General features: G+C 32.5%; 1 protein-coding gene across 2 annotated transcripts in view; it reads left to right on the top strand.

Annotated features, from left to right (window-relative positions):
• Nucleotides 1-25,146, top strand: part of shtd (anaphase promoting complex subunit 1) — a 98,349-nt gene that overhangs the window by 60,781 nt on the left and 12,422 nt on the right. For both annotated transcript variants that reach the window (XM_076458090.1, XM_076458089.1), the window contains exons 30-39: nt 656-932; nt 4,137-4,223; nt 6,547-6,677; nt 7,440-7,518; nt 14,720-14,794; nt 15,270-15,334; nt 16,366-16,456; nt 20,625-20,735; nt 21,080-21,225; nt 21,580-21,666. In XM_076458090.1, coding sequence (XP_076314205.1) covers nt 656-932; nt 4,137-4,223; nt 6,547-6,677; nt 7,440-7,518; nt 14,720-14,794; nt 15,270-15,334; nt 16,366-16,456; nt 20,625-20,735; nt 21,080-21,225; nt 21,580-21,666 — 1,149 coding nt within the window. The remainder of the gene's footprint in view (nt 1-655; nt 933-4,136; nt 4,224-6,546; nt 6,678-7,439; nt 7,519-14,719; nt 14,795-15,269; nt 15,335-16,365; nt 16,457-20,624; nt 20,736-21,079; nt 21,226-21,579; nt 21,667-25,146) is intronic.

Genomic DNA, 25,146 nt, shown 5'->3' with positions numbered 1-25,146 from the left:
TTTTGCTTAAAAGTAAGATACTTGTATCTTTAGCTGAATTAATGTTTGAAAAGGACTATTTTTTTGTAGATGCAACAGAAATTTGTTTCTTCAGACTATGTTGTAAAAATCATTTTTGTAGTACTTTTGTGATTAGCTAGTTTTACACGTGACTGTTCTGATTTGCATTTTATTATATATTGCATCAAAAGGTTTTAAGTAAAGTGATGTATGTTAGGTTTCTTTAAAGAACATGATCATGGGAATTTGAATTATAAGGACTGTGATTAACTGTGTAAAGATTGATTTGGAGTTTAACGGGCAATAAGGTAAAGAACAGTTATGGTCTTATTACCGTCTTGAAACAATTGTCTAATTATTCAAGACTGTGTCATTTTAATGATGTGATGCTCTTTACTTGGTTTTTAAAAACGTTTTTCCTATCATTTCTTCTTGGTTAATAGATTATAAAGATGCAAATTATAATTTGTATTCTCTCTAGTTGTAGTGTTATTAATTAGCAGTTCATTACTATTTTAATAGTAATTTCTGTTTCTTGAAGTTAATAACATTGTGAATTTTTCCTGTTAATTGAAGTGTGTTTAATTTCTTTTCATGTTACAATTGTGTAATTTATTACAACAGTTACTTTGTAAAAAACAATTTTTTTTTACAGGCGAGGAAGCATGAATGTTGCTGTTACGAAGTTAATGAGCATCCACGTTGAAGCACTTCTTCCACCAACTTCTACTGAGTTGGATATTCCTCCCATGGTACAAGTTGCATCAGTTTTAGGTATTGGTCTTCTTTATCAAGGCTCAGCACATCGCCACATGGCAGAGGTTTTACTTGGTGAGATTGGTCGTCCACCAGGGCCAGAGATGGAACATTGTGTGGATAGAGAAAGTTATGCCTTGTCTGCAGGCTTGGCTTTAGGACTTGTCACTTTAGGGGTAAGGAATACTTAAGGGTTTTAGAATAATGCCATGTAGAATTAAGACAGAGATAGATGTATTTCTAATGAAAAGTTTTACGCACCTTTCACCCAGGGTTAAGCCAGGGCTAGATGTACCTGGAGTTTTACAGGATTGTTACCTAGGGTTAAGACCAGCTAGATGTACACTTAGTGATAAGTTAAACATGGAGTTTGAGTTTTTTCAACTGAGGTTAGGACAGAATTTCAAAAATCCTAGTGATAAATTAGACCTAAAATTAACTTAGAATTAAGGTTCACCTGTGGTTTAGAAAAATTGAGAAGTAAGGTTTAAGTCTTGTTGTTAATATAGTAGTGGTGAAGTTAGCAATCATTTATGGGTTTGGTCAGTTTGACCGACCTTGTAACCATCAAGTAACAATGAAACTGTATGTGATATAATTTTGAATTCACTACATTGTGTGTCATCATGAAAGTTGGCAAACTTTAACTAAATATTACAAGGTGTGGTACACAAAAAATTAGATTTCAAACAAAGGATTTTTTCATTAATATGTTGTCTGAATTTATGAAACCTGCACTGAGTTAGTCTTGACTACTATACCCTTAAGGTGGATTCCTGTACATAGTGAGGGAATCTCCCAGAGAAGGCTCTACATTTTCAGTTTACCTCTTCTGTGATCTAAACATTCATCCATGTGTTTCTTGTGAAGGGGAAAAGGAAGAGAGAATCTTGGTGGTTGAGCAGTGCCTAAAACACTGCAATGCACCTCTTTGGCTTCGAATTCCTGTTGACATGTGTCTTTTGGGTGGTTCCTCCTGGGTCAGTCTGTTTGTCCTGTTGAGCTAGGGTCATCTGAGTACCATTGTTGGGCATTCTCAGCTAACTTTGTGGACATTATGTCTGAAGTTGGTGTTTGGATATTGTGCTCATGAAGCCCTGGTCTTGACGAAATGTTCTTTTTTGCCATTGTAGTGCATCCCCTCATAAAACTCCATGGTGGATGGGGTCAGTGGGCACTGAATCATTCTTTTTTATTATGGATCATCCTAATAAAAAAAAAAGTTGTAAAACAAAGCTGATTGGTAAATGGCCATGTCTTGAAGATTCTGACCAGAAATCTTCAACTTATCTTAATCCTGCAGCTGTCGTCAAATGACTGCTTACAGCTGCATGGTGAAAGACATTTGTTACAGTGAGGCAGTTTCTGTAAACAAAAAAACTGAGTTACCAGCATTTATGACCAGAATGCAATAATGCCTTGTGATGTGTGTCACTATCTTGAATAATTTTGATATTTATGTTTTTATATAAACTAACAGATTTCAAATGCATTTTAGTTACTTTTATAGCATTGGATAAAAAGATATACATGAAACAAGAAATTTATTATTTACATATGTTCCTTTGGGGCTTCATGTCTCAGCAGACATTTGATATGGTTGTTAGTAGTATATAAACTAATTTATACTTATTTGAAATATAACATTTATATTGTTATTTATTATTTAGCACAAAGCTACACAAATGACTATGTTCTACCAACATGGGTATTGAAACCCAATATCTAACAGTATACATCTACCACAATTTAAAATGCAAAATATTAATATGCTTTAGAACTATGGTAGATTTTGTTCCTGTCATGTTCAGTTGTATTTATGATTGTCAGTGTCAAGCACAGTGGTGTTAATTATTGTATCTCCCATGTATAGTAGTACTAGTTATAATAGTGTCAGTTATTGTCATTGTTAGTTATAGTAATGTGAGAGTATTGGTATTGCCAGTTATAGTAGTGTTAGTTATTGTCAGTGCCAGCTAGTTATAGTAGTGTTAGTTATTGTCAGTGCTAGTTATAGTAGTGCTAGTTGTTGTCAGTGCCAGTTAGAGTAGTGCTAGTTATAGTTGTTGTCAGTTACAGTTGCAGTATTGTTAGTTGTTGTCAATGCCAGTTAGAGTAGTGCTAGTTGTTGTCAGTCAGTTGTAAGTGTTAAGTTATCAGTCAGTGTAGTATTGTTTGTTGTCAGTTGTCAGTATTGTCAGTTGTCAGTGTCAGTTGTAAGTGTTAAGTTATTGTCAGTGCTAGTTATAGTAGTGTTAGTTGTTGTCAGTGGCTGTTGTAATAGTGTTAAGTTATTGTCAGTGTGATAGTTATAATAGTGTTAGCTGTTGTCAATGTTATTATAGTAGTGTTGTAATAGTGTTAAGTTATTGTCAGTGTGATTGTTAGTGTTAGCTGTTGTCAATGTTATAGTTGTTGTTGTTAGTGGCTGTTGTAATAGTGTTAAGTTATTGTCAGTGTGATAGTTATAATAGTGTTAGCTGTTGTCAATGTTATAGTAGTGTTAGTTGTTGTTAGTGGCTGTTGTAATAGTGTTAAGTTATTGTCAGTGTGATAGTTATAATAGTGTTAGCTGTTGTCAATGTTATAGTAGTGTTAGTTGTTGTCAGTACTAGTTATAGTTGTGTGAAATTATTCTCAGTTCCAGTTTCAATAGTACTGAATTATTGTCAGTGCCAGTATATAGTAGTGTTAGTTATTGTCAGTAACAGTTACAGTAGTATCAGTACCTAAAGCTACTATACTTTTAACTGACTTTCTAAATAAGATATAACATTAGTTGGTTAAGAGATCACCCATTGAAACTGTGGCTGAATAATTCATAAATTGTCATTAGAAAGAATTTTCCTTGTAAAAAATTCAGTAAGGCAGAATCTTATTGTTATCTATAATTCAACAGAATAGTCAGTTGTGGTTTGTTTGAAACTCAGAAAATTGTATGAGAGTAGAAGCAAAATCAAAAGTGAGCAATTTAAGGAAAAGAATGTTACATGATTCAGGGAAGTGAATACTGGGAATGTTTTTTAATGTTTTGTTTCTAGATTGAAAAAATATACATTTATATATGAAGTAAAATTTTAATTATAAGTTAAGTTTTGATGCCAGGTTTGTGGGTGTATACTGAGTTGAGGTTGTTTAAATAACTTTTAAATATTACTCTATAAAAGATCATGAAATGCACACTTTACTCATCTGAATACACAGGATTAATTTATGTTTGTGTGTAAACTTTATAAATAAGTCCATACATTTGTAGTATGGGTAAAATGGTGCTTTAAACTTACTTATTAATTGTTAACTGTGAAACTATTTTTCCAAATAAGATTTTGTGTGAAATTTCCTCGGCTACAATGTAATATTTTCCTGTATACTTTACATAGAGAGGAACGGAGATGGTGGGAATGTCAGATCTTCCTCTGGCTGATCACCTCTACCACTACATGGTTGGGGGCCATAGACATAACCTGGTAAGTTGATGGGTCTACTATATGCTTAATCTACTAATTTGATAGGTTTACCATATACGTAAGCTGGTTGGTATGTTTATCATAAATATAATCTGGTAAGTTGATTGGTTTATCATACACTTAATCAAATAATTTGGTATGTTTACCATCATATAAATTGAAAATCTTTCTTTTATCAGTGCTGGATCAAGATAGTTGTAGGGTCTAAGCACCTTCTGTTTGTAGGCCCTACCAGCTGTACAAGATAGTTGTAGGGTCTAAGCATCTTCTGTTTGTAGGCCCTACCAGCTGTACAAGTTAAATCAAAGATTAACTTTTAAGGAAAATTTTCATAGACCCACAATTTTTATAGGCCCTTGGCACTCTGCCTATTGTGCCTAATAAATAAATTGGTCCTGGCATATATGTATAATACCAGAAAAACGTTTTTAATACGCGATGTACAACCCCTAACTTCACAAACGTTTTGTCTGTGTGCATGTAGACTTACAATAGGGGGTCACGATTTTCCTGTTTTGCCTTATTTTCCTATCATGGAGAACTTTATTCTTCTCTGGTCAAATGTACAGAATTAATTGGCAGCTGAATTTGCTGTAAATAGTGGAATAAATCAAAGGTGAAGAGGTTACATGCAGATTTGAAGTTTGTGGAGTATTTGACATGTATTTGTATAAAAAAAACAATTGCTATACAATGCTGCAGATTGCTTATAACCATCATGCACTATCATCCCTATCAACCATCATGCACTGTCATCCCTGTCAACCAGCATGCACTGTCATCCCTGTCAACCAGCATGCACTGTCATCCCTATCAACCATCATGCACTGTCATCCCTATCAACCATCATGCACTGTCATCCCTGTCAACCAGCATGCACTGTCATCCCTATCAACCATCATGCACTGTCATCCCTGTCAACCAGCATGCACTGTCATCCCTGTCAACCAGCATGCACTGTCATCCCTGTCAACCAGCATGCACTGTCATCCAGTGGTGGGATTCAAAAATTTTAAGAAGGGGTTCTCTTAAGGGAAGGCCTCAATAATAACGGGTTCTCTTACTTTTCCGGAAGTCTATACTGATACATCATTTGAAAAGGAAAATAATGGAAAAAGTGCTTTAAAATCTTTTATTTATTTCATTTTAAAAATTTCCAAATAGTCAATTGATTATCATCATATTTGTCCGTTTTTTTCTGTTTCACTCTATTATCATCTGCACTGTGATTATTGCTTGACGAACTTTGTCAATAATACGGTCTGTGATTTTCTCATTAAATCTTTCTTGTCGAAATGTGTGATGAAGTGTGACGCAATCAGTTTCCACGACATCAACAATTGACGTATAATTGAAGCTATCAACGGTTCGCTAAGCTGTTTTTAAGAACGGGTTCACGAACCCTCATAACCCCTGAATCCCACCACTGCTGTCATCCCTGTCAACCAGCATGCACTGTCATCCCTATCAACCAGCATGCACTGTCATCCCTGTCAACCAGCATGCACTGTCATCCCTGTCAACCAGCATGCACTGTCATCCCTGTCAACCAGCATGCACTGTCATCCCTATCAACCATCATGCACTGTCATCCCTGTCAACCAGCATGCACTATCATCCCTGTCAACCAGCATGCACTGTCATCCCTATCAATTACTGGCAACTCAAGTGAATACTGGTGCCATGGGTAATTGGCTAGTACACTTAGTCTGATAAGTTGGTAGGTTTACCATACATTTAATTTAGTAAGTTGAAAAATTTACCATACACTGAAGCCAGTTTGTAGGTTTATCATAAATGTAATCTAGTAAGTTGATAAGTTTTCCAAATACTTAAGTAGGTTGGTTGGTTTATCATAAATGTAATCTAATAAGTTGACAGGTTTACCATCCACTTAAGCTGGTTGTTATGTTTACCATATAATTAATCTAATAAGATGGTATGTTTACCATAAATTTAATAAGATGGTATGTTTACTATAAACTTAATAAGATGGTATGTTTACCATAAACTTAATCTAATAAATTAGTATGTTTACCATATACTTAATCTAGTAAGTTAATATGTTTACCATGCACTTAATCTAATAAGTTGCTACGTTTACCATGTACTTAACCTAATAAGTTGTTAGGCTTACCTTAATCATCTGTAAGCTGCTAGGATGATCTTACCCTTAATCTTGTAACTTGGGAGGTTTACCATAGATATAATATGTTAAGATGACAAGTGTACCATAGCCATAGTCTGGGAAATGAATAGGTTTTTCACTAGTGTAAATTGTTATGATTCTTTGTTATCGAACTGCTAAGCAAATTCACTTTAGACAGGTGTCCACAGGGAAAGGTACAGATCACCTAGTTATCAAATCCGAGAAGGGGACTGTGTCAACGTGGATGTCACTGGCCCAGGAGCAACATTAGCTTTAGGAATGATGTTTTTCAATACTGGAAACAGGTGAAAATCGTTTAGTTGGTAGTACTGTGGTATGTTTTGTTATTAGCATGTGGTAATTGTGTATCAAGAACAGTAGTGTTAGTTATTGTCTACACGACTTATAATAGTGTCAGTGTAAATTATGGTAGTTTGAGTTATTGTTTAAGTCAGTTATAGTAGCACTGGTCATTGACAGTACCAGTTTTTTGTAGATTAAGTTATAATTAGTGCTCATAATAGTAGATTCAGTTATTGTAACTGCCATTAAGGTCAGCTATAGGCATTACCAGCTATAATAGTGTCAGTGCCAGTTATAGTAAATACAGGTAACAATCAGAGTTGTGTCAGTTATTGTCAGTACCACTTTTGGTATCTTCAGTTACTTTAAATACCAGGAAATATCATTTACTGCCAATATTGGTTATAGAAATATTAGTACCAGCTATAGCAGTGTCAGTTACTATAAGTACCAGTTATGATAATGTCAGTTATTCTCAGTACCATTTATTGTGGATTTACTTATTTTCAGCACTTGTTATTTGTCGTGTCAGTTTTGTTAGTAATGGTTATGGTGGTATCAATTTTTGTCAGGAATAGTTAAGAGTAGTGTTAATAATTTTCAGTGCCAATTATAGTAGATTCAGTTACTGCCAATATCATTTGTAATAGATTCAGTTATTATCAGTAGAAGTTATTGTTAGTGTCAGTATCTGCTAGTTATATTAGTGTTATTTATTGTAATTACAAAAGGGAAACTGGATTTTCTTCTTTGTTGTTTTCTAGAGCCGTGGCAGAGTGGATGGTAGCACCTGACACTCAGTATCTTTTGGATATGGTTAGACCAGATTTTCTACTTTTAAGGGTAAGGTGTCATTCTGTGTTATGTCTTTACTGTCTAACTGGTGAAACAAGTAAACTAAGCCTTAGGTATGTTTTGTTTAAATGTATGTACTGAGTTTTTGTTTTAATTTTCAGTGTAATTGTTATTTATTGCTGTTTTATAGCCACAAATGAATGTCTGTGTGAGTTTATTTAAGATAGTGTTCAAGTTTAAAGTTTTTGGAAGTATTCTGAGGTTATTTTCTAAAGCAGTGCTTTCCATGCTGTGGGACATGTCTCCTCATTAGGGAACATACTGGTGACTGGGGGAGAGGATGCCAGGATTTTAATTAGGAGTGAATTCTTACAGTAGATGTTTGTGACTTGTTGATGATAGATTTTAACAATAAATAAATGGCACACAGTCCACGTGTTTTAAAACAATATATCAAAACAAGTCAAATGTGTATAAAAATATTCATTACACATTTAACTCTTTCAACACAGGTTCAGCCAATTTGACTGACCATGTGACCTCTCTGTATTATTTTAGTCTTTATGGATTCTAACATTCAATATAGTGTGCATGTCTTCACAAAATTTGGCAGTCTCACTTAGCAGTACAAGTTTTTCACATCCAAAAAATCATAGTTTATAGTGAAATGTGTTTAATAACACTAAAATAAAGATTTGTCCATTAATATATTGAGTATTTGTTTTGAATAATTTATGTACAAAGAAACTTTCACAATGAAATTAAAAATACTTGTCTCAAAAATGTCAAATTTCCTTTTTGTAATCCTTGAAACCTCCTAACTATATTTCAAACTTTTTTTCAGTAAAAGTTTGTTTTATCTGTTATCTTGTCAAACTTAACTCAGAATGGGATTGGTCAATTTGACCAACCTTGTGACCATTAAAAAAAAATTGAAATAAATTTAAATTACCTTTTTTTTCTTTCTAGAATGACTTCAAATTGTAACATGAAACTACATTCATTTAGCCTAAATTGCTCTAAGTTTGTAACAGTATACATCTAGTTATAGTTAAATGTTATTGTTTTATTTCCCTTTGAACCATGACTAACTTCTTTTTGTTCCATTATAAGTTGTAAATCACTTGGGGAACATGGAGCTCACATTGTGGTATCAAATTACATTACCCATGAGCTTCTCACACGTACACCTCGTGAAACATTTTTATTATATTATTATTGGAATCTTTCATGTACTCCAAGTGAAGTTGATTATTATCTGTTCAGAACACAATGTTATGCAATATGTGATTTGATAGATGAAAACCTTTAATTTATACTGGTTGTATGTGATATATAGTTAACCATAAGAGGGAACTATCAACGTATTCTGAAAGAGATAATGTGACATTTGGGTGTGGCAGGTAGGGTCTGATTATCTATTTATAGCTCTGCAACCAAACAAAATTGAAGGCTATAAAAGTTATGATTTGTCTGAACAATAATGAGTGATGGTTAGAAAACCCACTTGTAGAGAAAAATATATATGTAAAAGCAGCTGGTTTGGGTTGAGAAAATTGTTATGTAGAGGAGCAAACAACGTTTCGACTTTCTTCGGTCATCGTCAGGTTCACAAAGAAAGAAAGAGGTAACTGACTGATATCTGACCACATGTTTGAAGGGGGTTGTGTAACTGAGTGTAGGAATGTAGAGGGCATGCTTGGATTACATTTATTAATATAGATATAAAGGTGTTCCTTTGTATTGGTTTATTTTGGGCTTGAATTGTTGTATAAGTAAGGCTTTAATTTTGCGTTTGTTTATGTTTGTTTCTTTATTTAGTATTTGGGTGTGTTCTATGGTTATGCTGTGTTTATTTGATTTGCAGTGTTCGAAAACGTGTGAAGGTGACTTTTTATGTTTTTTAAATCTGGTTTCCATTTTTCTACTTGTTTCTCCAATATGGAAGTTGTGGCAGTTATCACATTGTATTTTATAAATAACGTTGGTGTGGTGTTTGTCAGTGTAGTTTTTACACAATATAGACCTCAGTTTTGTGCCTGGTTTTGAATAAATTTGGTATTAACTGGAATGTCATATTTTGTTATTAGTTTTTGCCAAATGTTGGTTATTTTTCTGCTGATGTTGGGAATATATGCGATGCAGCAGTATATAGTTTCGTGATTTTTTAATTCGTGGGATATATTACTCTTGTTAGTTGATTTTACTTTTTGTCTGGGTGTGTGCATATAATGTTTTCTACGGTTCGTGGGGGAAACTTATTGATGTTGATGAAGTATTCATCAATTTGTTGTTAATTTGTTCTGGTGAGCATAGTTTTATGGCTTTGTTTATTTGGTTTCTTAGTATGTTGAGTTTTTGTTTTGTTTCATGTGCTGAGTTCCAAGGTATGTATAGTCCAGTATGGGTGATTTTTTGGTGGATTTCTGTTTTAAATTGTGTATCAGTTCTTGTAATTTTGAGGTTAAGTTACACAACCCCCTTCAAACATGCGGTCAGTTACCTCTTTCTTTATTTGTGAACTTGACGATGACTGAAGAAGGTCGAAACGTTGTTCGCTCCTCTTCATAAAAAATTTTCTCAACCCAAACCAGCTGTTTTTACATGAATATTTGTCTGAACAATGATTATTCAATGCCCCTAGCAGCAAAGCAGTATGTCTACAAATTTCTCTGCTAGAAACCAGGTTTTGATACTTATGGTTAGCACAGCACAGATAGCCTTGCTCTGAGTACTAAAAAAAAACATTACTTCTCACCTTGCTCTGAGTTCTAAATAACACTACTTCTCAGCCTTTCTCTGAGTACTAAAGAAACATTTCTTCTCACCTTGCTCTGAGTACTAAAAAAACATTTCTTCTCACCTTGCTCTGAGTACTAAAAAAACATTCCTTCTCACCTTTCTCTAAGTACTTAAAAATTACTTCTCACCTTGATCTGAGTACTGAAAAAATTACTTCTCACCTTGCTCTGAGTACTAAAAAACATTACTTCTCACCTTTCTCTAAGTACTTAAAAATTACTTCTCACCTTGATCTGAGTACTGAAAAAATTACTTCTCACCTTGCTCTGAGTACTAAAAAACATTACTTCTCACCTTTCTCTAAGTACTTAAAAATTACTTCTCACCTTGATCTGAGTACTGAAAAAATTACTTCTCACCTTTCTCTGAGTACTAAAACATTACTTCTCACCTTGCTCTGAGTACTGAAAAAATTACTTCTCATCTTGCTCTGAGTACTGAAAAACATTACTTCTCACCTTGCACTGAATACTAAAAACACTACTTCTCACCTTTCTCTGAGTGCTAAAAACATTACTTCTCATCTTGCTCTGAGTACTAAAAAATTGCTTCTTACCTTTCTCTAAGTACTTAAAAATTACTTCTCACCTTGATCTGAGTATTGAAAAAATTACTTCTCACCTTTCTCTGAGTACTAAAACATTACTTCTCACCTTGCTCTGAGTAATGAAAAAATTACTTCTCACCTTGCTCTGAGTACTGAAAAAATTACTTCTCACCTTGCTCTGAGTACTGAAAAAAGTACTTCTCACATTGCTCTGAGTACTGAAAAACATTACTTCTCACCTTGCACTGAATACTAAAAACACTACTTCTCACCTTTCTCTGAGTGCTAAAAACATTACTTCTCATCTTGCTCTGAGTACTAAAAACACTACTTCTCACCTTTCTCTGAGTGCTAAAAACATTACTTCTCATCTTGCTCTGAGTACTAAAAAATTGCTTCTCACCTTTATCTAAGTACTAAAAAATTACTTCTCACCTTGCTCTGAGTACTGAAAAAATTACTTCTCACCTTTCTCTGAGTACTGAAAAAATTACTTCTCACCTTGCTCTGAGTACTGAAAAAATTACTTCTCACCTTGCTCTAAGTACTAAAAAACATTACTTCTCACCTTGCACTGAGTACTAAAAAATTGCTTCTCACCTTTCTCTAAGTACTTAAAAATTGCTTCTCACCTTTCTCTAAGTACTAAAAAATTACTTTTCACCTTGTTCTGAGTGCTGAAAAATTACTTCTCACCTTGCTCTGAGTATTAAAAGAAAAAACATTACTTCTCACCTTGCTCTGAGTACTGAAAAAATTACTTCTCACCTTGCTCTAAGTACTAAAAAACATTACTTCTCACCTTGCACTGAATACTAAAAACACTACTTCTCATCTTGCTCTGAGTACTAAAAAATTGCTTCTCACCTTTCTCTAAGTACTTAAAAATTGCTTCTCACCTTTCTCTAAGTACTAAAAAATTACTTTTCACCTTGTTCTGAGTACTGAAAAAATTACTTCTCACCTTGCTCTGAGTATTAAAAGAAAAAACATTACTTCTCACCTTGCCCTGAGTACTAAAAAATTACTTTTCATCTTGCTCTGAGTACCAAAAAACTACTCACCTTGCTCTGGTATTAAAAGAAAAAACATTACTTCTCACCTTGCCCTGAGTACTAAAAAATTACTTTTCACCTTGCTCTGAGTACCAAAAAACTACTCACCTTGCTCTGAGTATTAAAAGAAAAAACATTACTTCTCACCTTGCTCTGAGTATTAAAAGAAAAAACATTACTTCTCACTTTGCTCTGAGTACTAAAAAAACATTACTTCTCACCTTGCCCTGAGTACTAAAAATTACTTCTCATCTTGCTCTGAGTACTAAAAAACATTACTTCTCACCTTGCCCTGAGTACTAAAAAAACATTACTTCTCACCTTGCTCTGAGTACTAAAAAACATTACTTCTCACCTTGCTCTGAGTACTAAAAATTACTTCTCACCTTGCCCTGAGTACTAAAAAATTACTTCTCACCTTGCACTGAGTACTGAAAAAACATTACTTCTCACCTTGCTCTGAGTACTGATCTTAGAATTATCTTTTATCTGAAAAAAACAACATTACGGTGTTAGTCTGTAGTCGAAGATATTCTGTTGAATATATTAGCAACAACTTTATTTAGCTGAGAAAGTGGCAGGTGAAAAGAAGTGAGAAAAGCTAAACTGTAGGAGGTACTAAACAAATGGTGAGTAACTGTAAAATAGATTGCCCATTACTCTTTATATGTGAGAGATCCACCTGGTAATACCAGTTTTTGTTGGAATAAATCTCATCACTTTTTCAAGTTATGTATAACTTCAACAGTTGTACATAAAAAATCTCCTGTTACCTGTATTGTGTATCTACCTTTCATACAGTTGTATTTTCTTTATGACTGCCTAATGGCCAGTTCCATATGATGTGCTGTATGGTTCACACCATTTCTAACATTATGAATTACATAAGCACCATCACTTATGAAATATATAAGTTACAGACAGAATTCCTCTTTATTAGTTCCACACTGTTCTTTGAATGTCTGGATATTAGTAATTGCTAGAAGTATCTCATCCAACTTACTTGACAACACTGGCTTTGACATACCTGAAATGATTAAATCATACAATATTCAGTGGAAATTGAATAACTGGAATTGAATATTCCAATCTCAGTGTTCCTAATTCTAACAGCATTTATTAAATTAAAATATAAAACAGAATTTTGCACATCTCCTTGACAAATTCTTTTTTAGTCTAGACATATTTGAAAAATTGTCTAGCTGTATAATCCCTCTTACCTGATGTATATATTAAACTACTCCATGACTACAGAACCTGTTTCTTCATTGTATATCATGGATGAAAATTTTATCATACTGACTGGTTTCGTCAGGTTCTTTTTTTTTTTTTTTATCTTAGTGATTGCATTCTACAATTCTCTGCACTTTGTGCCCATCCTGCACATGCACCTGTGTCTATTCCTTACTTCTTGTGAGGATTGCATTGTCAAATATAGGTGGTGAAAGACTGACAGTGTTTTCATTTATTATGGCAGGTCCTGAACAAAACATTCAGTTCGTCAAAAGCTTTGGCATATGTTTATTAATTTGTACACCCAAAGCTAAAACAATTCAAATCTAGTTATTTAGATTTATTGCTTTGGTAATCCTTAAATTAGTGTAAAACGCAATTAGCAAAACTGGGAAAACTTTATGTAAATCCAGCATCTTGTTACAAGTATGATCCAGTTACAACAGTACTTAAACTCACAAAAATTGTAGACTCCTGCTTAATTATTCAATTAAATATTATTTAAATTTTTCATCTAATTGAATAATTTTTATTTTTTACATTTTAGTTACTTTTATGACAATAAGTAAAGATACACATAAGAAATTGTGCCATCAGTCTCAAAGAAGTTCAACGACTTTTTGGAGGGTTATTTTTTATTACATTACTAAATTTTCATTTGTTTATGACATATATACACAATAACATGCATAAGGAAGGCAATGTACTATAAATATTATAATTTTACTAACTTTCTAACCAAACTATAACTTACTTTTTTTTCCATTGGTTATTGAGAATGTGTTGATGACCAGAAGGAAACTGACACTAAAATATCTTGTATAGTGTTGAGAGACATATAATTTAATAAGAAATTCAGAAATTTTAAAATTTCCTTTTCTGCTGATTGTAAATAATTCAGAAACAAACTTCAGAGAGAATTATTCACATTTGGAGAGTGTTGAAAGTGTATTTGTCTCTGTGGTATATATAACTTGGTAAAATGAGCTAGGATGTCATTAAATTTTCATTATGTCTTAGAAAAGTTTGAACTACAACTTTACATTTATTTTAAATTTTAAATGTTTCTTTTTGAATTAAAAATTAAAACTTATATTAAAATTTCAATTAGAAACTATATTTTGATGCCAAATTTATTCACATATTGTGATAATAGAATTGTTTAATTAAATTGTAAATGCAACTCTGTAAAAGGTTATAACATTCATGCTTTGACCTCCACTGAGCCTTTCCAAAGATCCTACACTAAAGAGATTTTATAAGGGTTGCTCAATGCAGAAACAAGCCACTATTTATAGTAGCCTGTTAGAATACATGGATGAACAGACAACAGCTAAAACTGACTCCCCTTATCTGATTTTTAATTCTAGATTTTGTTGTAAATTTCCTCCTTTGTTCTTTGTTTGAATTGTGGATAAAATAAGCTAAATGTTTATTCTATACAAAGACTAAACACTTATGTTGTTTTTAGTTTTTTTCTATTACCTGTTACTTTATATTAAACAACAATTGGTAAACAGTACTTATCAGTACTAGTTTTTGGGCTTGTTTTGATGCAGGAAGTTGTACTTTAATACAAATTTATACAGAAGATAAACTATCGCATTTTTAGACTTGCAGTAAAGGCCTTATTTTGTGGGCTGAAGTTATTCCATCCATAAGATGGGTTGAGTCTCACCTTCCAGAGGTAAGTATCCTATTTCTTGCCATACTCATTTATTGCAGTTATACATAACATAGTGTAGGTAATTGTAGCTAGATATGTTACTGTTTTATAATTACCATACATAGCATGGACAGTTATATGTTCTATTATTTAATTGCATACTTTGGATAATTATTGTTAGATTTATTAATGTTTTATAATTATTTAATATACACAGTTATAACTATGTATTATGATTACATGATATTCTGTAGGGAATTATAGCTTCATATATATGTTTGTGATCAGATAACTGTTGAAAATTATGGCTTAATTGATTTATATTTTATAATTGTATTACTTACTATTTATATTTTAATTTGACATTTTACACTATGACAAAGATTGCTTATGAAAATAAAACATAATTCACCCTAAAACACAGTGCAACCATTAACGTTGTTACCCTCAACTTAGAAGTTCCCTTGGTATTGAATTATTTTTGTTTTACTCTCAGATTGTGTTGAAGCACGCCTTTGTTTCTGGAGAAAGAAATATTGACGTGGACTGTGAATCAACAAGGTAAATTTGATATTAAAAGAATATTGGTTATTGTGCATGCAAAACATTCCTTTCAAGTTATTTTTCTATTATGTTATTCCACAGTAATTAAAGGTTTTTAGGTTTTCGTCATTTATGTCAAGGTATTTACTGAGGCTTAAAAAATATGGATAAAGTTGGAGCAATACAAACAAACTGCTGTTCATGTGACATTCTGAATGTTAATGCTAAAAATGATTGTTTTTTTACAAGAAAGAAATATATTTTGTTATCAGTTGAATGCATTGTACATGTGTAGATGTTTTCTGTTTGGTCTCATGCTTCACACTTGATAATTTACTTGAATTGGCTTTTAAAGATGTTAAGAATAAACAGATAAATTATAAAAACTAATCTGTAATCTTATTATTATCGACTGTATTTTTCTTTTTATCTTCTGAAGTATGTTATGTGATTTAGTGTTTAGTATTATTAATCATTCTTTTTTTCTTTTATGCATATTATCGGTTATGTATGTAAAGATACAACATTTTTATTACAGATGTATGCATGACTGTAGGAGCAAATCTGTAATAAAGAAATTAAAATGTTACCATTTATATAAATGATATATTTTTAAAATTAAAATGTGTGCAGCCATAACACCTAAAAGCATTGTAGATATTCCATAATCAAAACAACAAATACAAAACTATAAAACAAATTACAGATTAAATAAGGGGCCAGGACCTGAGTGCTGTAATCCACAATGAAATTACAGATTAAATAAGGGGCCAGGACCTCAGTCCTATAACCCACAATGTTCCTGATCCTACCATGTATTATCTGTAGTTGGTTGATATGATAGCTACTCCTAACAACATAAAAACAGAAATCTGACATTATCAATCACCCTCAGTTGTGTATATATAGATATTTTAGTTGTCCAAATATCTTGTTTTGAACTTTCTTTGAGTTGTATAAAAACCAGCCATGAATATGCTAATAAGTATGTGTATATATATGTTTTAATTTTGGAAGCTGTATTCTAATAGTCTGTGTGATTCATGCAGTCAAGCCTACTCCAACATTATTGCCGGAGCATGTTTATGTCTCGGACTGAAATTTGCAGGGTCAGCAAATCAAGAAGCTTATACAGTTTTGGTATGTTTCATTTTTACTGAACAACTGACTGCATTCTTTCTCCTGATGTGTGTGAGTAACAGAATATATAATGTTTTATTCTTGTTGGTGCAGGCTTTCTCAGGTTTTTGGTATTCAGTTAATTGAATACCACATTTTCACGTGGAAAAACTTTAACAGAGTTAAGGTACTTATAATTTGTAAGAAGTGTGGTTGACAGAGTCTGAACTTAAAGTTATTTTGTGTTTTTTTAAACATTCACTGTTAATCTGGACCTTCCAAGCTATTATGTTATGACATGATGATTTATTCATGTCAAATAAAAAATAAATGTATCAAATGTATCTTTCTTTCTCTCTCTGTACACACATAAATACATGTATTATAAATTAATATTTTTACATAAATATTTTATTGCTTATAGACCATTCTAAAACTCTCAGTTTGAAAAACCTGATAGTGTTTTGAAAAGTAAATCCATACTTTGAGTAATACAGTTTTGTTTTACAGTAACATTATCGTATTACTTTGAATTTAAGACGCATCTTTTTTCACGTTTTTCTGAACTGAAAATTAGGGTATGTCTTAAATTTGAGGTATTATTTTTCACTCTTTGAAACTCTTAAAACATCATTTTTCTCATACAACAAAGATTTTCGAAAAAACTGCTTTAACAAACAGATTGGATAATATTTTAAAAATAACTTAGAAATACTAAAAAAATGTACAAAATATCAAATTTGCCGATGTCGGTGCCTCTAGTGGTATAGTTAGATATCACTGTTCTCAGTTTTTATCTGACTTTCCTGTTGTTCAGATGTATATTTTGTTGTGTTTTTTATTTTTATTGCATTTTTTATCTATGGAAAAGTGTTTTATGTACAATGCCAAATTTAACCTGTTCAGTGCCGTAGACAAGATGACTCGTCAGAGCCAATTGGTAACACAGTGCCACCGACGAGTTAATTCATTCTCAATGATACCTGACTTCAACGCTAGATGTCGGCATCATACATGCATTTGACCTACTTACAAATTGTTTCACTTTCGATCCAAAATGGCATCACGAAATAAGTTACAAAATGAAGAAGCATTGGAGTTGTATTGTAGCAGCTGAAATACTTGGCAGTCAACAGGTTATTTTGTGCACCTCTAGGAAATCATGCTGCCAGTAAAAAGTGTACAGTGAGTGAGGCAAATGTATGTCATTGGCATGGTATAAAAATCAAGTTGTTTTCTTGCAAGAAAAGGAGAACATCCTGAAATTGATGCTGTCATTTTAATATATTTTAGAGAGATATGAAATAAAGGACTATCTGTAACAAGAGAAGTCTTAATGTTAAAAGCAAAAGAATGGGCTGGGAATAGTGGTATTTCCTTCAAGGATAGTCATGACTGATGTGAGAAATTTATGAAGAGAGAAATTAATCATTACGGCAAAGACAACAATTAGTCAAAAATTGCCATCAGATTTTGAAACAAAATGTATTACATATCAGTGTTACATTACCAGTCTGTGCCAAAGGGATCAACATTTCCTAAACCAGATAGGTAATACAAATGAAACAGGAATTTCTTTCCAATGGGCTGTGCAACTACACTGTAAATGCCAAAGGAAAAAAACAGGTGACAATCAAAACCACTGGTTATGAAAAGTTAAGAGTTAGTGTCATGCTATGTGTAATTACAAATGGAAATAAATTATCACTGTATGTCATATTAAACAGGAAAAACATTGCTAAAAGAAAATTTTTGCAAAGATGTAAATAGTTCATGCACAAAAAAATGCATGTATGACAGCAGAGTTAATGGAAGAGTGGTTGGGATGTGTATGCAAACATTGTCCTGGTTTATTGTTAAAACAATGAAGCATGCTTGTAATGGATTCATTTTGTAGTCATCTCTCCGATAAAATCAATAGGAGGTTAAGGAACAAAAACAGTGATCTGGTGTGATAATTCCTGGTGGAATGACAGGTCAGTTATAACCTTTTGATGTGCCCATTAACAAGTCATTCAAAGATCGTATTCATGAGCATTATTATTATGATGCTTGGCAGAATAAAGACAATCATGTTTTGACGTCGAATGGTATAATAAAAAGGGCATCAGTATCAACAATAATGGAGTGGATTTCAAAAGCTCGGAAAGAAGTATCGGACAACATTAATAGAAAATAGTTGTTAAAATATTGAGACTCAGTTATTTTATTTGTCGTAAGATGATGACATATATTCAGTTCAGTGGTGATCTTGTACGGGGACGTATGTCTGTAATTAAGGGTAATTCTGGACATCTTGGAAAGAATTTAATTTGCTTTTCCCTACATCTTCATTTTTTGGAATTGCATTTTCATTTTGAGCTACCTATCTTGTTTCTGTACTTTGCTGAAGATCCCTGTTCCTCCTTTTTAAGTTAACAATTTTTAACCATTTGAGTTTCACTACTATAATTTTTAATATGTTTGTGTATTATCATGAAATTTGGTAAGCTTTTGCACTTGAAAACTCAGATTTTTAAATTAACTATTTTTACTGAAGATTTGTCCACAAATGCTTGGAATTAGTGTTGACTGTTTCAAGTGCAAAGTGATTTTTGCACTAGGATAAAAATACTGTTCTTTATCTGAAATTTTCAAATTTCATTTGTGTAACTTCTAATGTATTCAAAATAAATAACAAATGTTTTTGTTAGTAAAACTTTATATTTTTATATAATTTTCTCTACCCTAATTCTGTACAGACTAAATTGATTTGGCTGACCTCATACCCACCATAAAAAATGCAAAATAAATCTAAATTACTCCTTTTTTCTTTCTAAAATAACTACTGGTTATTTATTCTAAATAGCTTAAAGTTCATACTATTTACATCTTTGTATTTAATTTTATCGTTTTATTGATATTTGATTCATTTCTAACTAATAATTCCTTCATGTAACTTGTAATTTATTTGGCAAACTTTGCTCATGTTATTATATTGAATGGCGTAACATACAAGCTGCTTGTGTGCGTACCTTTGGAAGAATTTGTAATTTTAATATTTATCTTAACTAATTTAACCTTATTTAACTTATATCTAATTTCTACACTAATCTTACTTTCGTAACCATAAATAAAGAATATACAAGAAATATAGTACTTACCTTTGACCTCTGTTGGTTCGATGAAATTTAAGCCTACTTTTTTGTATAATAATGGCACTGTTACACTAAAGTGTTACTTACTTAAGTAATGCAGCCAAGAACATGTAATAATAAGGTGCACAAAGCAAAAAAATATTCTGTAAATATATTTATTAACCAGAACTTTCTTAATTAGAAGAAGGGTTCAATTTTCCTACTCGATCTGAACACCTTTTAAAGTGAAAATGAAATTAGCAAAAACAACATAGCTTTATATGTCTTTAAGTAAATTCACACTTAGATTATAAATTATGTAGCATAAATCATCTTGTCGAAATTAACATTTACATTTTGTCTTGCTTTTTGATTGTTGTGTTATCACCCCATCGCACTAATAATCATGTCGTCTAAATTCACAAAAGAAAAGGTTTTCATTCTTATGTTTACAGCTCTTTAAGGTTGTGTTCTAAACAAGAAGATTTAATAAATTGATTATTATTTACTAAATAAGTGGAAATAATTAGAGATTTTTCACTCAATGCTACTGTTAGAACCATAATAAAATTTAGTTCTCATGAGGCTACACATGGGTAGTGCTTTAATTACAGTGTTCGTAATTAGTCTGAACAAATTTGTTTATCTTTGGCAATATTCAGCAGATCTACATCCATTGTTTGGAAAGGTGCACTGTTATTATATATAATAAAACATTGGATTGGTAGGTTTTATAGAGCCATTGCAAATAGAGTTTGATAAACTGTTAGACAGAGGAATGGAATGCATGACTTGTAAAAACTTTAAAGAAGCTGTAGTGATTACTGGATTTGTAACAAGTAATATGTTCTTCAAAATTGACAGTGTAAAGGCTCACTTTCCTTTGTAATAAATCAGTAGGTGTTTCTAGATAGGTATTTACCTCATCTGTTACTGTTCTACATTTTAGTATAAGCGTAACTTTTAGTTGACTGAATATTAGTTTCAAGACAAATTGGTAATGTGAAGTCCTGACATGTATTTAGTTGGTTTACAACATAAGAAGTAATGTTCCACAAAACACTTTGTTACAGATGCATTACGTAAGAAAATTTTTGAGTTTGTTGGGCCAGACGGTTGCTGAACAAGCTGGGAAGAGTGTCATTGAAACTTGTATGGACACTGTTGTGATAAGTCTGGCAATGGTAAGTTCTTAAGTCCTCAATTTATCCAGAGATTCATGTTTTTTAACTGCTCCTCAGAACTTTGAAACTCATATTATAACACAAGATTTATCTTAGTTTTATAGATAAGAATGTCACATCTGTTCAAAAGATCTTATGTTTGATGGAGGTTTTCTTCTGTAGTCAGATATTTTACTATTTTTATCATGTAAATTATTGAAATTGGAAATGTTAGTTTAATTTCAGTTACTGGCTTTATTATAGTCACATCTGTTGTTAGGTTTCACTGTGTTCATTTCCAGTTTTCAGGAAATAAAAATTAAAACATGATACAAACTGTAACATGTTTGCTTTGGATTATCCAGGTGATGGCAGGAAGTGGAGATTTAGAAGTGATGAGAATATGCAGACATCTGCGAACTCGGATCGGTCAAGCTAATAGCTATGTTTTATATGGTTCTCATATGGCTACACATATGGCTTTGGGTCTTTTGTTTCTTGGAGGAGGCAGGTAAAAAATGACAGTTTCTTATAAATGTATTCTCATAAATAATAACTCTTTAATAGAAATTTGAATTAATATTTCTTGTATCATTGACTATAAGTTTTTGAACTTATCTGCAGATATTAAACTTGAGAACTTATTGTAATGAATATGAACTGTAAGATTTAAAGTGAAAAGCAGACCTAAATATTTTTGTTTTGTTGCAAATATTGAAAATAGGAGAAAGAAATGAGGATTTATTTTTAATATTTTTTCTCTCAGTATAGGTTTTTTTTTAAATTTCATGATAGCATTTCAGTTTTTACAATATTATATGAATTGTTTTAAATCATTTGTTGTTTTTTTGTTTTGTTTTTCTAGATATACATTAAGCACAAGACCTGAAGCTATTGGGGCACTGATATGTGCCTTTTTTCCTAAATTTCCAACACACAGTAATGACAACAGGTAAGTGTCTTATACTGTATTTATGTCAGCTGCAAACTTCAGAAGGGTTTTATTTGCCATCCAGCAAATAGGGCTAGATAAAGATAGAAGATACAAGTTTTTCTAGGATTACAGATGTTTTAAAATAAAATTAACAATAATAAGATTACACATTAGCAAATAGTAACTAGAAATGCTAGTTAGTATTAAGGTCAGTAAAAATTAACTCAAAATTTTTTCTTAGTTTTACAGATAAGAATTTTACATAATTCTTGAATTGTAAAAATACTCAAAATGTAAAATTAATAATTTATTTCCTGACATTTAATTTTTTTTGCTGTTTTCCAAACTCACTTAAACTCTTAATATTTCTTAAAATAATCCATCCAGTTCTTTCAAAACCTGCTTGTGGAATTAGAATTAATGTTGACATAACTATAACCAGTTCCACTCCTGAATCTTTCTAATTTTTGATAATTCATTTTGGCAATAATGACCTAAAGCAGATCAATAAATTTACTGAAGACTGCTTTTCAGAACTTGAAACTACAATAACCCATATCGGTAGCCACTGACTACATGTGGAACTTGCCATCTCTGTTGTTCGAATCCCTGCCACACCAAACATATTTGATCTTTCGGCCATGGGGTGTTATAATGTGATGTTTGATCCCACTATTCGTTGGTAAAAGAGTACCCCAACAGTTGTCTTGACTCTACTGCTATCAACGTTTCACACTCTCGTACCTCTGCTGCTCATTTTTCCCATTTAACAACTTCTCCATGTTCTTACAACATACCTCCAGTTACCTATTTTGGTTCTAACAAACCAAACCGAATTCCAACCAGTTTTCATTTCCACAACTGACAAATTAATTATTCATATCAGTTATGCCATTACTATCTGTTCTTTCCAACTAACAACATTTTCATTTTTCACTTCTGTATTTTTGAAATTACCTAAACCCACTCTCACTGTAAACTGTTGCATGCTAAACTACTACCATGTTCCCACTCTTGCAGATCTCCCTTGATGACACCCTAACTATGTTTTACACTTTGTCAACACTGTATGAAGAAGTTGGCATTCTCCCTCTTTCTTTATCTGGTAGTTTAAGTGACAGTTTCACCCTAGTATGTGGTTTATCTAGTAGTTTCAGTGACAGTTTCACCCTAGTATGTGGTTTATCTAGTAGTTTCAGTGACAGTTTCACCCTAGTATGTGGTTTATCTAGTAGTTTCAGTGACAGTTTCACCCTGGTATGTGGTTTATCTAGTAGTTTCAGTGACAGTTTCACCCTAGTATGTGGTTTATCTAGTAGTTTCAGTGAGTTTCACCCTGGTATGTGGTTTATCTAGTAGTTTCAGTGACAGTTTCACCCTGGTATGTGGTTTATCTGGTAGTTTCAGTGACAGTTTCACCCTGGTATGTGGTTTATCTGGTAGTTTCAGTGACAGTTTCACCCTGGTATGTGGTTTATCTGGTAGTTTCAGTGACAGTTTCATCCTGGTATGTGGTTTATCTGGTAGTTTCAGTGACAGTTTCACCCTGGTATGTGGTTTATCTGATAGTTTCAGTGACAGTTTCACCATGGTATGTGGTTTATCTGGTAGTTCAGTGACAGTTTCACCCTGGTATGTGGTTTATCTAGTAGTTTCAGTGACAGTTTCACCCTGGTTTGTGGTAACACTCAATCTAAGTTGCACTGTGAATCCCTAAACTATAGTGGAAATCTTACTGGTAAATGCCCAAGCTAGATACCATCAACACACCAAGTTTCTCTCCTGTAATATTTAGAATAAAAACACATCTCCTTCTCTATCTGCTCGGTGTGGATTACTGTACGTGGTGAGGGGACCTCCCACGGAATGTTCTGTTCTTTCAGTTTACCTCCTCTGGTATCTAAACATCCACCCACGTGTTTGCTGTGCATGGTGACCCATGAAGGAGAGGAAAGGATCCTGATGGTTGAGGGATCCAACCCTAACACACCACTTTATCCTTGAATTCTTGTAGACAGGCAGCCTTAGGGTGGCTCCCCTTGGGTCGGTTGGCTGGTCCACTTGGGCTAGGGTCAACCAAGTACCAATGTTGGATGTTCTCAACAGGTGTTGTGGACATTATATCTGATGCTGGTGTTTGGGTATAGTACTCACGAAACTCTGGTGTTACTGCAATCTCCTTTCTTGGCATTATAGGGTGTCCCCTCGTAGGACTTCATGGTGAGTAGGATCAGTGGGCATTGAAATATTCCTTTTTTTATTATGGATCTTCCAAATAAAAACTTAAATAAAATAGTGAAAAAACAGTCCATAGGTAAACAACCATGTCTAGAAGATTTTGAGGAGCAATCTTCAACATCTGTAACACCTGTTGTACCTCATTTTATTATACAACATTCTCTTTCAGACAAACCTTTAGGGCAAATGTCTCCCTTTTTCATTTAGAAGGGACTAGAGAGACTTGCTGGCTCTCCAGAATCAGTAAAGAAGCTTCGATCTGGCTCAGTTCAGTCAAGTTATCTATACTGAAAAAAAAATATTGACTATAATTCTGCATTTACTGTGTATAATTGCCATAAATATGGTAAGCTTTAAGTTAAATGCTGAACTGCTGTTCAGAAAAAAAATAACAGATGAATTACAAAGGTGTCTGTAAATCAAGATGTTTCTATGAAGAGACAGTGTTAGCCTGACTAACATTGTCTGTGTTGTTTGGGTGATGAACGAAATTACTTTTTTTTTTCCATCATTCAAGTTACACATTTCTTTTGTATAATCTGTGATATCTCTAAAATGCAAATTACATTTTTTTTACAGTATCCCTGTGTATTGTATCTGGTATGTAATGAATGTTACAAACTCACTAATGTAGAGTAAAATGAATAGTTGATGGTACTGATACCACATATGTAATACCATGCTGAATAGCACTTTATAAAAGGTTGTGTCTTGCAAACTTTAACTCTCACCCATGCACACAGAGTTGAGGGTATGATTTTCATAGACATCACAACTAGTAGAGAAATGAAGGAAAGCTATTGGAACATTGCCTTAAATGTTACTCAGCCATATTGAATAAACTTGGAATCATTTGTCTTCCTGTTTGATAAATATTAAAAGCTTTTATTGGCAATAGTTTTCCTTGTTTGCTTTTTATCTTCTTTATGTTCTTTCTGTTTTATAAATTTTTGCTAATTGATTTTCATATTGTATTTTATTTTCCTTAAACAATACTCATTACATTTCTTTTATGTTCAGTTTTTAAAAATAAAGACCATTCTATATCTAACATTCTTTTTTTCAAATTGATTTCTGTCAGTATTTTACAACAGAAGTTAGTCCTACCTAAAATATACTTTTGAAAGATAATCTGAACACTCCTGGGTCATCATAGTGATCTACTTTCTGTAGCCATGATTTCACTCAATGTTTTGTTACATAATACCCGAAAGATCTCAAATTGCAGGTTTACTTTCTTTGGTCTTTAATTAATATTTG

The sequence above is a fragment of the Tachypleus tridentatus genome, chromosome 9, assembly GCF_004210375.1.
Source record: "Tachypleus tridentatus isolate NWPU-2018 chromosome 9, ASM421037v1, whole genome shotgun sequence".
NCBI lineage: Eukaryota > Metazoa > Arthropoda > Merostomata > Xiphosura > Limulidae > Tachypleus > Tachypleus tridentatus.
Note: the sequence above shows the minus strand (reverse complement) of the source record. Positions and strands in the feature narration are given on the sequence as shown.